Here is a 14005-nt window from a genome sequence, read left to right as displayed (position 1 = left end):
TTTCTCGTATGTTTTAAACATGGTTTCATTTTATTTTGCTATTTATTTCCTGTACGGTACTATTTTTGTTGTATTTTTTTAAGCGTTGTACTATTTTAGTCACTTTTATTCGTATAATAATGGATTTGTATTTCATTAATATATTGTTTTATTGAAATTGGTTTATATTTTGTTGTATTTTTCTGCTGTGTAATTGGTAATGTTTTCTCAATGTTATCACATTTAAGCATCTGCAGCTTGTTTTATGCGGTTACGAAAAGAAGCAGAAGACACCCACACTTTACGGCACATCACAGTTTTACTCGCGTATCGTTTTGTTTTTGTACAAAGAGTAGAAAGAAGGTTTGCGTGACGGGAAAGGAGACAGACTTAATCACATTGTCGTTAAACAGATCGTCCCGTAGACGGAATTTTTTTTGTTTGTTTGTTTCCCATAAACTTACTCTGCACTGTATGTCGAGAAGAAAATCACACCACCGAGTGTTCCAAAACATCCCACTGAAAAGCTGTCACTAACTTTATGGATGTTAAAAAATAGAAATTAAAAAATAAACCACATAGAGTTATAGAAAGATATATCCGGGTAAGAGCAACCACTGAAATCATAGTTTCAACCATCAGGTGGCATCTAGTGGAGGGAGAGAACGTTTAGTTTGCAGTCCTACTGTGCGACAGTCAGTCACACTCACTCACTCACACACAAACACACGCGCTCGCCTCTAAACAAAAAACACAAAAAGTTAACTAGTTTTGCACATGTCACAGCCTGAAGAGTCGTCCATCATCACTCCGTTAGAATCATCATCATCAAAGCTCCGACTCTCGACATGGCTCACCCCCGGAAAAAAAAGCCACCACAAACGCCTCTGATGCTTCACTGTAGATTCACCCCCACCGCTCCACAGAGATTCCTTAAGATTTCAACATCTTACCCCGACCCCAACGTCCGCGTTCAAAACTTCCTGCATGGCGTCGGTGATGTCACCATTACTTATTTGTTGTTGTTTTTTTTTTACAAGATGGCGCAGAAGAACTTTTTCTCCCGGAAGGGGTTCTCTGAGGCGGGAACTGGCGAGAGCAGCGGGTCTTCTTTGGCGTGCGCTTCGCAGTAGGACATCAGGTCTGCTGCTGCTTTCGACACCTTAAATCACAAAACAAAACCTTGACGTCAAAAAAAAAAAATCTAGGTCCAAATGTTAACGCTTAATACAAAAATATGTTGCAATTGGTTTTGGGGGGAAAAAACGGATATGGGACCATTATTGATGCAAAACCATTTACAATATGTATTTTAATCTACAAATCTGTAAAAATAATTCAGGTAACATGAATCTAAAACCGTGTGACTAAAGTTACAAATGTGTTACATGAATCTACAAAGACACACGTGCGGCATGTTTCACATTCAGTCATTGCGATGTCATTTTCAGTCGACGGCAAGTGGTAGTACAAGACAAAATGGCCGCCCTCTGAGATGAACAAAGACTGGTGGATTTTTCTGCTTAATTCCGTGTTTAGACTAGTGGCGGCACAGAAATAATTTCCTTACTTGACTTCCTTTTTTAACAAAACTCAATAATATAAATAAACATATATTTTATGAAATGAATGAAAATCACACTTTCCCAACTAGCCACATCACACGTTAGCCACTTGTTGCTAGGCAGAATTCCTCATGCTCCAGCATAGGCTAATTGGGGGAAGATGAAAACAGTCACTCACCGGTCACGGTCACGCCCACTATTCTCACCTTTATCCTGTCGATGTTGGCCTCCATCTTCAGCTGCTCCACCAGCTTCCTGGCTTGTGCGATGCTGGCTGTGTTATTGCTCGCCATGGGCACGGTCTGCGCGGGACGGAATGTGGTCACGTCAACCGGACCGTCGTACGTCGCGCGCTACACACCCACACTCGGTGTATTATCACACACATGCGGCCATTTTATTTATGGCCTCAGTTGCTAGGCAGCTGGGGGCGGCGGTGGCGGGGAGGTGGGCTGGGGGTGAATGAGGTGGGGAGGGGTACCGCTTTGTCCACGGCTCCATTTCACAGAGATCATGCCAGGAATACGTACGGCCCGGTTGCGCACATATTTTATAAACGTGACGCAGATCGATAAACGCACGAGCTCATCTCAGAGGCTGGAGCAATACTCCGTATAACATGAAGAAATTACATATTTACACAGAAAGAAGCTTGACAAAAGCTAACATGTAATGGACAGTTTTTTATGTCTTAATTAGCTATGTGAAACTAATTATTTTACATTTAATTATTCTCTTTGTTGAGTAGAGACAAAGTTGATGATTTGGAACGGCGCGAGCGCACATTTGTGCCTCCCGAATGAAAATGGGGTCGAGGTTTCCTTCTCGAGCGTGATTGACGAGTCAAAGTCATCTTTTGTATTGAGGTTATTGTTTCACAACTCAGGGGAGACGTTGAAAAAAGGATTAGTGGATCGCTACCCCATCGCGCTTGCAAAATTAGGACTTTATTGTCCTTGTTAGTCTTCAAAAGTCACATACTTTTGTGGGTCTACTCCTGATAGACACGCCTACTAAATTTCAAGTCAAACTGGCTTTGTGGTCTGAATTTTCAAGACATTTGGTTTGGCTCTGACTTTGTGCGTCTTAGTTATTGTTATGAGTTTTGTATTTTATGGCAAATCATTCAAATTTGCTGACATGTTGTGCCTGTGACAACAACGTTCACAAGTGTCACACATCTGTCAAGTACATATGGTTCAAATTTAGTATCAAGTGGACAATATGTTTAGTCTGCCTTGGAAGGACATAAGATAAGATATCCTTTATTTTTGTCCCACACTGGGGAAATTTACAGCCTCCAGCAGCAAGAATGTAGGTAGAAAGAAGAAAGAAGAAAAAAAACAACAAACACCGTTCAATTAACATGGTGGAACCGTCCAAAATTCCCCTAAGATGGCCGCTTCAAACCAAAATGGCCGACTTCCTATGTCTTTCCAGACGCGGCTTCTGAAGATATTTTCTACTCTGGATACACTTGCCCACCAAATTTCACACTGGCGAGTAAAACGAGCTTCAGGGCCTGAATAAAAAAAAATTAAAAAAAATAAAACTGCAATATTTTTTGCGAAGCACTATGAGTGTGATTTTAAAGCATTTCACAATGATAATTAGTTGGCGAGGAGAGCGCGGCACGGCTCAGATGACCATGCGTGTGTGTGTGTGCCAACAACTAAAGGTCACGGGACATCATAAAGGACAAAATGGACGACAGGTGGTCAATTGGTGCTCGTCTCCAGTCACCAATTATCGCGACCGGTCGGCACCGTGCGACCGTTCGTTGGCAAAGAGAAGCTCGACTTTACCTCGTCCGCTCACGTCGCTGCGCTCCGCCTCGGTGTCTGCAGCTCAAGTCAGCGAGTTGAGCTGGGCCCGTTCTGTAAGAAAGAAGGAAAAAAAAATAATAATAATAATAATAATACATTTGATTTAAAAACGTGACAACGTGTGCAATCGGCACCGGTGCACAATAACGACAACCGCCACTTGCGCGTCGTATTTCCACGAAATACAGAATGCGTACGCAAAATGCACGGATTTTAAAAAAAAGAGCCCGTCTTGTCGGAGACACTGGCAATCCGATATTTTGTCTATTTGGTTTGTGGGATTTTGTCCCTCTCCGTAGCCTCACCAAATGTGGCCATTTTTGGGCCACGCGCTTTAGGTTGCCCACCCCTGGTTTAAGTGGCTCATCCTCCTTTAGCCTTGCCTCGATGGCGTCATTGTCCGCGGACACGTGATGCTCACTGTCTGCTGCTTCTGAAAAATGGACCAATTACTCCGCATGAGCAGATCTGCAGAGGAAGGGAATTCCGGCTGTCGTAAATTCAGCACTGATGCGGCGCAGCAGAAAAGCATCCATTAGGAGAAAAAAAAAAGAGAGAGAGAGAGGGAGAGAGAGAGAGAGATCTCACTTCTCTCACTTCTCAAAAGCGCCAAACAGCAAAATAAACTTTGCTCAGCGAGCAAATACAAACTGGTGTTCGGAGGAGGAGCATAAAATGTTGCGTATTTTAGCATATTTCTGCATATTTTGCCCAATGTTGACTCAGCAAACGGCAGTCACGTGAGCACCAACTTGTGACTAGTGTATCTGCTTACGGGCATCTGCTTGTTAACCTCACAGGGAGTGGCCGTGTGGAAAATGACATGCTAAACTGCTTTGATGTGCATTTAGAAAAAAAATATATATTTATACTATCAGAAAATATGGTTGCTGTTTTGTTTGTACTTTGTACTCCATCATATACATACACAGCACCGCCCCCTGCTGTCCACTGAAATTACCGTCTAAGTGCCCACGGCCTCGCTGTCACATAACAAGAGCAATGCGAGCCCGGAGGCTCAATGTCGTCAATTTCAGTCGACAGCACGGAGGGGGGGGGCCCCTAAAATGTCCGCCTCCTCGGATGACTGAAAGTGGGTGTACGAAGCCGCTTTTGTCGGTTTGTCATCATTGGCGTTTCTTTCCGTCATAAAGGAAAGATAACATGACAGTTTCGGGCTCGTGATGTGATTGGGGTGAGCCAACTGGCCGCTGTCGTGAAGCACGTGTTGCGTGGGGCAGCGTCACTCACGCGTGTGATGACGTACCGGCGCCGCAGGAGACTCGCCGCCAAGGAAAATGTAATTGCTGCCCCCATCGAGACTGCCAATCTGTTACTCTGAGATCTAACTACTCTGTACCCCACCCCGCCCCCCGCCCGCTCTCCGATCCCCCATCCTCCTTTTCAAGCTAATTATCTTGACGATATTTTTCCTCGTGTCTCGATTAAGACCATCGGTAGGCAGGGAGTGTCCTCTCGGCGTGCGGCATCACAGCATGGTAATTAAACATGTGTCCATCTGGACCCTGGAGGAAGAGTGATTAAGCTACCAGGGTCTACATAGAGAGACCCCCCCACCACCACCTTCCGCTTCTCCCGCCCTGTCCAACATCCCCGCGCTCCTATACTCAAAAGTAGCCTGTCAAACATCACTGAGTTTTTCCCTTTTCCTTTCACTGGGGCTATCAGAGGCCTGATGTTAGCATCCTAGCATTAGCATTTTGCCAGCTCCTTCAAAACAGAAAATGATGCTCTTTGATTGTTTCTACACAGAAGAATAGACTCCCTATATGTCAGAAGGTAAAAAAATCCCTGAAATATAAATCATATTCAAAATATATTTCCGGCATGTGTAGTCTTAAAAAATGAATTTCATGCACCCTGTAAACTGATCACACGATAAGCCGTTTGCTGAAGTAACCGCTGTCCCTCAAAGGCTTAATACATCATGAATGTTATAATTTATTTTGTAAAGTTGAGTTTATTTTTATTTATTTTTGACAAATGGGACAAATGAGGCAAGATATTTAGAGGACCAAACATGTCATTATAACGCTACATTAGCTTGCGGCGTTCATTTGTTCACGCCACTTCAGAGACTTCCACCTTGTAGTCCCCATGACATCATCTGTCCTCCATAAACCGCCGTCACACTTGGCGGAGGCAATGAAATAAATCCCGTTTTCTTTTTAATTTTATTTTTTTTCTTAAATGACCCTCAAGTAAATCAAGACTCACAGTGGGCCCACCGCCACCCGTCATCATTCCATTAGCCCGGACATCTGCGACACCCTCAGCACGCCCTTGCCCATCCTGTCTTATACATTGTGGTGTTTGCGTGCATCTCGGAGGTTAATCTCGTCCCCAGAAGGATGGGTGGGGTTGCGTCGAGTTGGTTGGGGCGGAGGGGGTGTGGGTTTGGGTAGGACGCAATGGCCCAGGAAATGATGCATCTTCCTCGGAATCGAGGAGGCAGCAGGGAGGAGGCTTATTGCTCCAGGGAGCGCAACTGTGCTCTCTTATGTTTAGCAGATCAAACGCCGGCGTCCTGCTATGTCTTCTCTGTGGGAATCCAGGAGCAACAACCAATCAAGAACAATCCTACAAGCATGAAATGTTTATTTAAAAAAATAATAATAATAAAATTGCCTCACACTCCAAAAGGGTTAAAAAAAAACCTTGAAATGTTGCGTTATGTAACGGCACAGCGGTGAAGTGGGGTAGAAACAATGACAACGAGCAGCAAGGACAGAGCGCCAGATGCAATTTGAGGGCGTACTTTCATGTTTTCAAGGTGGCAAATACGCACTGGATGGTTTGGGGGATGTGATAGATCCCCTTTGCAGTTCTTAGGTTAAGAGCCAAGGTAGAAGTTGAAACTTTGTGGCTCCAAGTGTAGCGGAGATAAATATACTGTACGTCTCCTCTGGAACCAATCAGCCAGCCAAGAATAACAGTGTCAGACTGCGGGGCTGTTAACAATATGACAAACATCCGGCCTTGTTTAGATTGTGCTGAGAGTGCAGGGGGGGCGGGATGGATCTGTGCTGCGACTCTGGAGTCCTCAAAGGGATCTTTCTTTCAATTTTTGGCAGATGGGATGGTCATGGTCCGCGGAGACACCGATTTGTGTTCTGACATATTTTGGACTAAAACTGGCAAACCAGAAACACAATGACCATTCCTGGTTGATCGGAAAGAATCTTGTTCTTGGCATGTTACTTCCTCAAGAACTTGTCCGTAAAGACTCGGCTTCAGGCCTGGAGGGACCTACTTCCAGGAAAATTGGAATTGGTCATTTCAGAAGCTGCCCACTCACTTTGTACCCTGGGAGAAAGGCACTAAAACCCCCAGCCCCAATCTGGGGGAATGTGTCCGAACCCAAGACTTTGTATTTAAAGATATGGGTCCAGAAAACCTGAGACATTTTCAGAAACGAGGTCTTCAGAGTACAGCGCTGAGTCTTGAAGAAAAAAAAATCTACGGACTCAACCTGGACAACTGAGACCATTAGACTTGATTAACCCCTTTCAGGGACAGCGGTGACTACAGTTGGACAGCTTATCATGTGATCAGGTTACAGGGTTAATAGCATTCGGGACTAACTTTTTGCGGGGCGACTTGATAACATAGAATCTTAAATAACGTAAGAATTACTTGGCTAGTTGCTGCAAGAGACCTGAAGGACTCGCAGACTGATTTCAACCCACAGTCAAAAGAGAAGAACTCAAACCTGTCTCTGATTCCAAAGTGTCCTTGATTCCAAATCTTAACCCGGAAACCAAAAAGACTCCTGATCTGAACCTTACCTTGACAGCAGCACTTGAAACAGTCCCAGAAACCCGAAGAAACATCCAAGATTTTTTTTTTAATCTTCTTGATCTTGTCCTGGAAAAGTAAAATACGTCTGAGGTGACAAGGATTTAGACCAGGACTTTCAGATTATCACACAGCCTCCTTTGACACTCAAAGAATTTGTCAGAAGACTTCGTTGGTTTGTTAGAACGTTTTGTTTAAAGGTCCTTGAAAAGACTCCAGTAGACTCAAGGGTTGGCCCTGAATCCAAACGTAGTCACAACTCAGAGGGGTCGATCTTTTAGTCGTCTTGGTTCCATCAAGCCTCATCTACAGATCTCTTAGCTAGTCCTCGAAGCATAGAGACCTCAGAATCTGAACTCTGTTCAATTCAGAGGTGACATGCGTATACTCTAACCTTGCCAACGCTACCTTTGCGTTCCTTTCGATTTACAAATTTGAGACCCAAACAAAATTTTTTTTAGTCGATAAGAACAACCGAGACTTGGTTGGTCAATCGTTTTGGTGGACTCAGTTCCATCAAGACTCGTCTACTTGGGTCTTCACATCGATACAAAAACAGGCGATCTTTGTCTGTAAAGTCAACCTGGTCAGATTGAATTCATTCCCAAACGGAGACTTTGCATTGGACCACTGGAAATTTTGTCTGAAGTTCTGGTTCGGTTCCCGAGAAGCAACTCATGTTTTAGTCTACCAGACCAACCGAGACGTGGTTGCTTGATTTTGTTTTCTGGCCTTGGTTCAATCAAGCCTCCTCTACGTCGATCCTAACTTGACCTGGCTGCCAAAAGTTCTGAGAATCTGAAGTTCTTTACTGCTCGTAGATTTGAAACTTACAGCCACCTCAGAACAACTCGACCTCTGAGAAACGGGCCAGGCAAGAAACATTCAACAACATACGTCATGACTTTGACAGTCAAAAGGATTTCCCGATAGAAGACTTGAGACTTTCCGACAGACCTAACTACTTCAAGACCTGAATAAACATCCATTCTTTTTGTCTCAAAGGACAGCTACGACTCGCTTGGTTGGCGCTGAGAAGTCATTTAGTCAACTCACTTCGAGATAGACTTATCGAGATACTGTCGGTCTTTGGATTCCGAACTCCGTCCTGCTTGTGCGCCAAAGCTTATCAAAAGCAAAAATCAACAAATGTCAGGAGCAAACAAGTATGGCGAGTACAAAGGGAAAAAAAAAAAAGGTTGGCGCCTTTAGCTCAACGTCATCCTTCTAAGACTATTAGTCCGGAGGCCGTTTACACCCCCTTGACAAACCCGCTTTTTCTGTTGAAACCCGGATCGCACACAAACCAGCAGCTCAGCCGGCTGGATTGTCGATTCCCTTCACCGTTCCCTCGTCATCTCGGTCCTGTTTGCGGCTCCGATGTGTCGCAATACTTTTTTAACCTCTGCTGTTTTGTCTTGGTGGTCTCAGGCGGCCTTGAGAAACGAAATGCTAAACGGGTCGGGATACACGGGGGGGGGCAAAAAATCACAAGAGATTGCGCGAAATCACGACGGTGCTTTTTGTGCTGCGTACAATTTCCTTGGGTATGCTTTATGACAAAACAGACCCTCCCCCCACTCCCCTCCTTCCCCCGTTCCCCCCTCTGACCACGACATGACACTCGAGGAAGGAAAATGCTCCGGAATGATCAGAGCTTTACCCCTGCCCACCGTAACACCCCCTTTTTCATCCTCCAGAGGGAATTTTTCTTTCTGCGAGCAGGGAGTAGGGGTCGGGGATTCCTGATGTGAACCCGTCAGCATCATCACAATCAATCAAGCCAGAGCACACCCCGTGGAATGGTTTCAGTGAAAATAGTCAAACAATAACAACACCCCCCCATCCCCCCAAAAATTACCTTTTTTTTTTCCAACGCGTCTACCCGACGTGGCAGCAAAACACATCCAGTCAAGGCGGAGACGATCTTACATCCACTGTCCTGCTCTTCCCTGCTCTCCCTGGCTGAGATCCTCCCTGCCACCCTCTCCTCGTCTGCCGCTCCCACAGTCTCCACCCTCCAGCCAGGCTGCAAGAAGATACCCCCACCCCCACCCCCACCCCTTACCTCCGCCTCCTCCTCTTCGCCCTTCCTCTCTCTGCCTGCTATCACCAGCATGCTCTGTCCATCCCAAGATCAGTCATGTCAACTAAATATTTATCGGGGCCCCCCTCCCCGGTGATATATAACCACCTTTGTACGGAAGTATAAATACCGGAACAAGCAGGAAATAGCACATTTACAGTGCAATCATGGAACTCAAATTAGCTTTAGACCATTTTTATTTTTAAGCGTACAGTCATGAAAGAAGAGCTGGAAAGTATTTGTAGTTGAAGCGATAAAACATAGGCAGTTATTAAAAAAATGTTTTACTGGACATGCTTTTCGTTGAACAGGATTTTGATTTGCTAGTTCCCGCAGGCTAACACTTTTCAACAAAGCAGATCCAATCAAAAGTTGAGGCAATAAATTATTTTTTTATTTAAACATTTCTGAGTGAGGGCGGGCCGGTGATCCAGTGGTTAGCGCGTTGACCTCACAGTGCAGAGGTCGTGGGTTCGATTCCGGCTCCGGCCTCCCTGTGTGGAGTTTGCATGTTCTCCCCGGGCCTGCGTGGGTTTTCTCCGGGTGCTCCGGTTTCCTCCCACATTCCAAAGACATGCATGGCAGGCTGTTTGAACACTCAAAATTGTCCCTAGGTGTGAGTGTGAGCGCGAATGGTTGTTCGTCTCTGTGTGCCCTGCGATTGGCTGGCAACCGATTCAGGGTGTCCCCCCGCCTACTGCCCGAAGACAGCTGGGATAGGCTCCAGCAACCCCGCGACCCTAGTGAGGATAAAAGCGGTTCGGAAAATGAATGAATGAATTTCTGAGTGAGTACCAAGAGGCACTAAATCTCATCCTAAAATCCTCCTTCCTGGATAAAGTCGCTGAAAGTGACATGTGTGAACTGGTTCCTGGAATTAAAATGTTTCCCTCTTCAACAGGGTCTTCTTTCCACGTTTATATCCTTGTTTGTTTAAAAATTGGGCGAGGGAGGGGGGGGATGAGTTGAAAAAGAAACCCCACATTTGAATCTCAATGACATCAATCATATGCGGCTTTACGCTAAATGTGGCCTACTCCCGATTCACCGCGAATAGCGGTAGCCCACTGTACATATTATTGTACTTCCTATAAGATGTATGCCACATTGGCCTCTCTCTCCCCCGGCGCTGTGCACAGCTGTACACGAAATCAGTCATGCACCATCCAGGGCTGTCGCCATGGCAACACAGAGAGGGGAAATCCATTCTCTGAATCTCCCAGAGTCGTCACTGACGACAACACAGGCCCCCCCCCCCGCTCCCCACTCTTTTCTCGACTTGAATTAGCCGGAGCCTTGGTTTGTGATGTCTTCACATTCAAAACCAGGCTTTAGCACCTTCATCAAATGGAATTAGTTCATTATGACTGCACTGTACAGTGTGTGTTCGTGTGTTTGTATGTGTGTGTGTGTGTAGCAGTATTAGGTGACTGTGTGATTGTGCAGCCTAGCTAAATCCCACGAAGCATAGCGGCAGGACAGCAGCTGCCTGCATGGATGGATGGATGGATGGGGGGTTGGGGGGGGGGCTTTTGGGAAGGGGAGGGGGTCCAGATGGTCACAAATCACAAATGATGAAATTCAAGCATCCTCATAAATTGGTTTTATAAAGCATAACTACTGATTTAAGGGAAGACTGCCTAGCTTAATGCTAATTAACAATTACCATCGACATACGTGGTGGTGTAATAACCCTTTAAACAACGGATAATGGAACGGAAACGATTGGGCAAAGAATTCTGAAAGACAATATAATAATACTCACAGGGAGCCGTTCTTTATCCTCTGCGAAGAACGACTAATATTACTGCTTAGGAGTTGAGCTGTGGTGTCTCTTTGGTCTCCATGTTTATCCTTCCCTTTGTCTGTTATACTACCCCCCGGTGGCCAAGGCGGGAACACTTGAAGAAGCAGTTGACAACAAGTTTGACAAAAACATTTGCCTTAACCCATCTTTCTTCTTTTTTTTGCCTCTGTTAATCATCCCAGAACTAGAAAAAGTATTCTGCAGTCCACGCACACACACACAATGGTCCTTCCTTTGCGCTAACACCACGCTAACATAAAGATGATCCTTCGATAATAAAACATAATAATCAGATTAAGTGGCGGGCCGTGCATTTCAACCTTTGGCCTTCAGTGACGTCACATACAGTACATTAACAAAATATAGGCTCGTCAAGCAGCACTTAATTTCAGGAGAATTTAAAACCATCAAGTATGCATTCACAATCAAGAGCAGGAAACTAAATTTACAGATATTGTCAAAAATAAAAAGATGATTTAAAAACACTAAATAAAATGCCACCCAAATTACGCAGTGTGATCTTAAACAAGTCTGTCCAATAAATTGCGCAAGGTCGCAGTTTCACATAAGACACCAACCACACAATAACAAAACAAACTATTCTTTGAAAATAAAGTTAACAGATCATTAGCATTTTGACAATAGGCTATACAACAGCAAATAACTGAAAATGTTGAGCAGCTGAGATTGAACGAACTTTAGTGCACGAAGGTGACTACAATGTGCCATTATAAATTGCAGGTGAGCAGATTTATTTGATACATTTTTGTATCTTTCTCATTTAATTTCATTACCATTAATTCAATACTAACTCATTTTATTTCGTTAGTGTCATGTACAGCAAGAAGAAATATAAAATAAAATTCATTTACTCACCAATGTAGTGCCTGTTCACTGAGCTGCAGATCTACGCGAGTGTCCCCAAACCTTTTTAAACGCACCGTAGCTTGTAAGTGCCCAGCCGTGCTCTGATGTTTACTTGCTGCCTTGGTAAAACAACTTAAATGGGTAAATCCAGTGCAAGGTCCGTCTTGAAAATTGTCTGGAAAGTAGTTCAGCAACCAAATCAACGTCTTCTCCTTCGGCCATTTTGGGTCAAAATGCAGCAACAGCTCCCTCTAGTGGTTAGTGAAACAAATCAATGGTACAGTGTAATTTGCAATGTCTTAAATTTGTCTTTAGATAAAGAACAATAGATTTTTTTAGGTACAGTTTATAGCACACCTCTGGGTTAATATAGTAGCAACTGAAACTTCAATATCCCATTTTTCATTTCTGGTGGATTATTTTTGTGCGGCAACAAATTGGCGGGGATGCAAAAGACAACACTGACACCTGCTGGACGAGATGACTCGGCACAAAGGAGAACACTGCAAGATGAGGGCAGCGCACTAATTTATGAAAACAAATGCACAAATATAATCATACAGTACAGTATTGGACATTTTATATTTTATATGATGTGGGTGAGATTGGCATACATTTGTTTAGGTCCAACCAATGTTTGTGTGAATTAATATAATCTAATCTAAAGTAATATACAAATTAAATGAGAGAACCCGTGGTTTGCGTTTTGTGCCAGGAATGAATTAAAAATAAATGCAAATGCTTTTCATAATTAAATCAACAGATCAAGTGTATTTTTGTTTCTACACTTTAACTTATAAAACAACTGGGCACATGTTAAAATAATGAAATTTCTTGTACCTCACACATATATAGACAGTCAATGTATTTGAAATAAAAGTGAAAATTATAGTTAGCATAAATGTCACTTATTTAAAATATTTTCATACGATTTTATTTCAGTGACAATGAATTTAGCGTGCTTTTTGCGATTTCGTGAACATTTGTGCATAATTGCCAGGCATTATAGCGGCATTAAAAAAATGCAACCCCCCCAAATCTTGAATAAGCAAGGATATGCTGTACTGCCAATAAGTGATCAAGAACATTCCAAAGCAAACACTGATTAATTTTGTGTTCTAAAAAAATATTTCAGAACACGATGTCTACACACTTGGACAAAGTCATCACATGAGAGCAGACATTTGGCAAATAAATGTACCTTTTTAATAGGATATTGAAGGCGTTAGTACCAAAAAGGCACACAGACCAGACTTCATAGTAACAATAAAAAACGACTTTGTTTTAGCTACAACTTGACCCCAAAAAATTATATATATATTTTTTTTTATTTCCTGAAGGGAGATAGATCCTTTCACAGAAAGGACAATTTAAGAGACATAAAAGGGACTCTTACAAAAGCAATGGGTTGTTTTTGTTTTTGTTTTCAGTTTCTTTATGGCTGTGTACCTCAATCATGATGTAAGAAGTGTCTGTCTGTAAAAGAGGACATTTGTCAACCGTTAACATGTAGAAATAAACAACCTGTTAGAAATATACCTGTAGATCGTGAAACGAACAAAACAAAAACATGTTCAGGTGCTGCAGTGTAGAAAAACAAAAAGCACAATTAAAGCTGAGCAAGCTGCGTGTTGACCGATTACTTTTTCGTCCCGTCTGCACGTTTTTGTAGAGCTAAGGTACAAAGACGGGTGCGGTTAAATGTTCCTTTGCTTTTTGTTTCATCTTTATAAAATAATTTGTAATTTTTTTTTGATGTAATTGTTGATCCTCAGGGCATTTTGACTAAAGCACATCACAGACATGTTAGACACCTGGAAACTGTAGGATATTATGTGAAAGAGAAAAAAAAAAGTACAGTATATGTCTTCCTTTAAAGCTGAGATTGCCCAAAAAGAAGCTCTGACGTACGAAATACTGTCACGTTTCTGTATGTTTTCTTGTAATACTGAATGAAAGGCAACACACCTTTAAGGTCAACTAATGTGGTGAAGTAACAAACTCCAATTTACAGTGAACGAGCTGCAGTTGGCACGGCACAAGCTTAAATCGTCAC

General features: G+C 43.2%; 1 protein-coding gene across 5 annotated transcripts; it reads right to left on the bottom strand.

Moving 5' to 3' along the window:
• Positions 1-279: 279 nt before the first annotated feature.
• On the bottom strand, positions 280-9323 carry gng2 (guanine nucleotide binding protein (G protein), gamma 2). Of its 5 annotated transcripts, XM_052086655.1 has the most exons (5): positions 7180-7258; positions 3718-3803; positions 3350-3421; positions 1751-1846; positions 280-1141 (listed from the first exon to the last, which is right to left on the bottom strand). In XM_052086655.1, the coding sequence occupies exons 4-5, from the start codon at positions 1835-1837 to the stop codon at positions 1013-1015; spliced, it is 216 nt and encodes a 71-aa protein (XP_051942615.1). In that variant the 5' UTR covers positions 1838-1846; positions 3350-3421; positions 3718-3803; positions 7180-7258; the 3' UTR covers positions 280-1012. The 5 variants fall into 5 exon arrangements, with proteins under 5 accessions (XP_051942615.1, XP_051942613.1, XP_051942614.1 ...); XM_052086653.1 differs by lacking the exon at positions 3718-3803 and having other exon boundaries at positions 7180-7264; XM_052086654.1 differs by lacking the exons at positions 3718-3803; positions 7180-7258 and adding an exon at positions 3676-3700.
• Between the last annotated feature and the right edge of the window lie 4682 nt (positions 9324-14005).

The sequence above is a fragment of the Hippocampus zosterae genome, chromosome 14 (genome assembly GCF_025434085.1).
Source record: "Hippocampus zosterae strain Florida chromosome 14, ASM2543408v3, whole genome shotgun sequence".
Lineage (NCBI taxonomy): Eukaryota > Metazoa > Chordata > Actinopteri > Syngnathiformes > Syngnathidae > Hippocampus > Hippocampus zosterae.
This window is presented reverse-complemented; position numbering and strand designations above follow the sequence as displayed.

What these genes read in the sequence shown, in the direction of transcription:
- gng2 (XM_052086651.1), bottom strand. Translation starts at nt 9,308, where the DNA reads ATGCTGGTGATAGCAGGCAGAGAGAGGAAGGGCGAAGAGGAGGAGGCG. An exon ending in ACGCGTTGGAAAAAAAAAAG is followed by an intron (nt 7,259 to 9,050) that starts GTAATTTTTGGG and finishes TTACTTTTCCAG; the next exon opens with GACAAGATCAAGAAGATTAA. An exon ending in TTTCAAGTGCTGCTGTCAAG is followed by an intron (nt 3,804 to 7,179) that starts GTAAGGTTCAGA and finishes TCCATTTTTCAG; the next exon opens with AAGCAGCAGACAGTGAGCAT.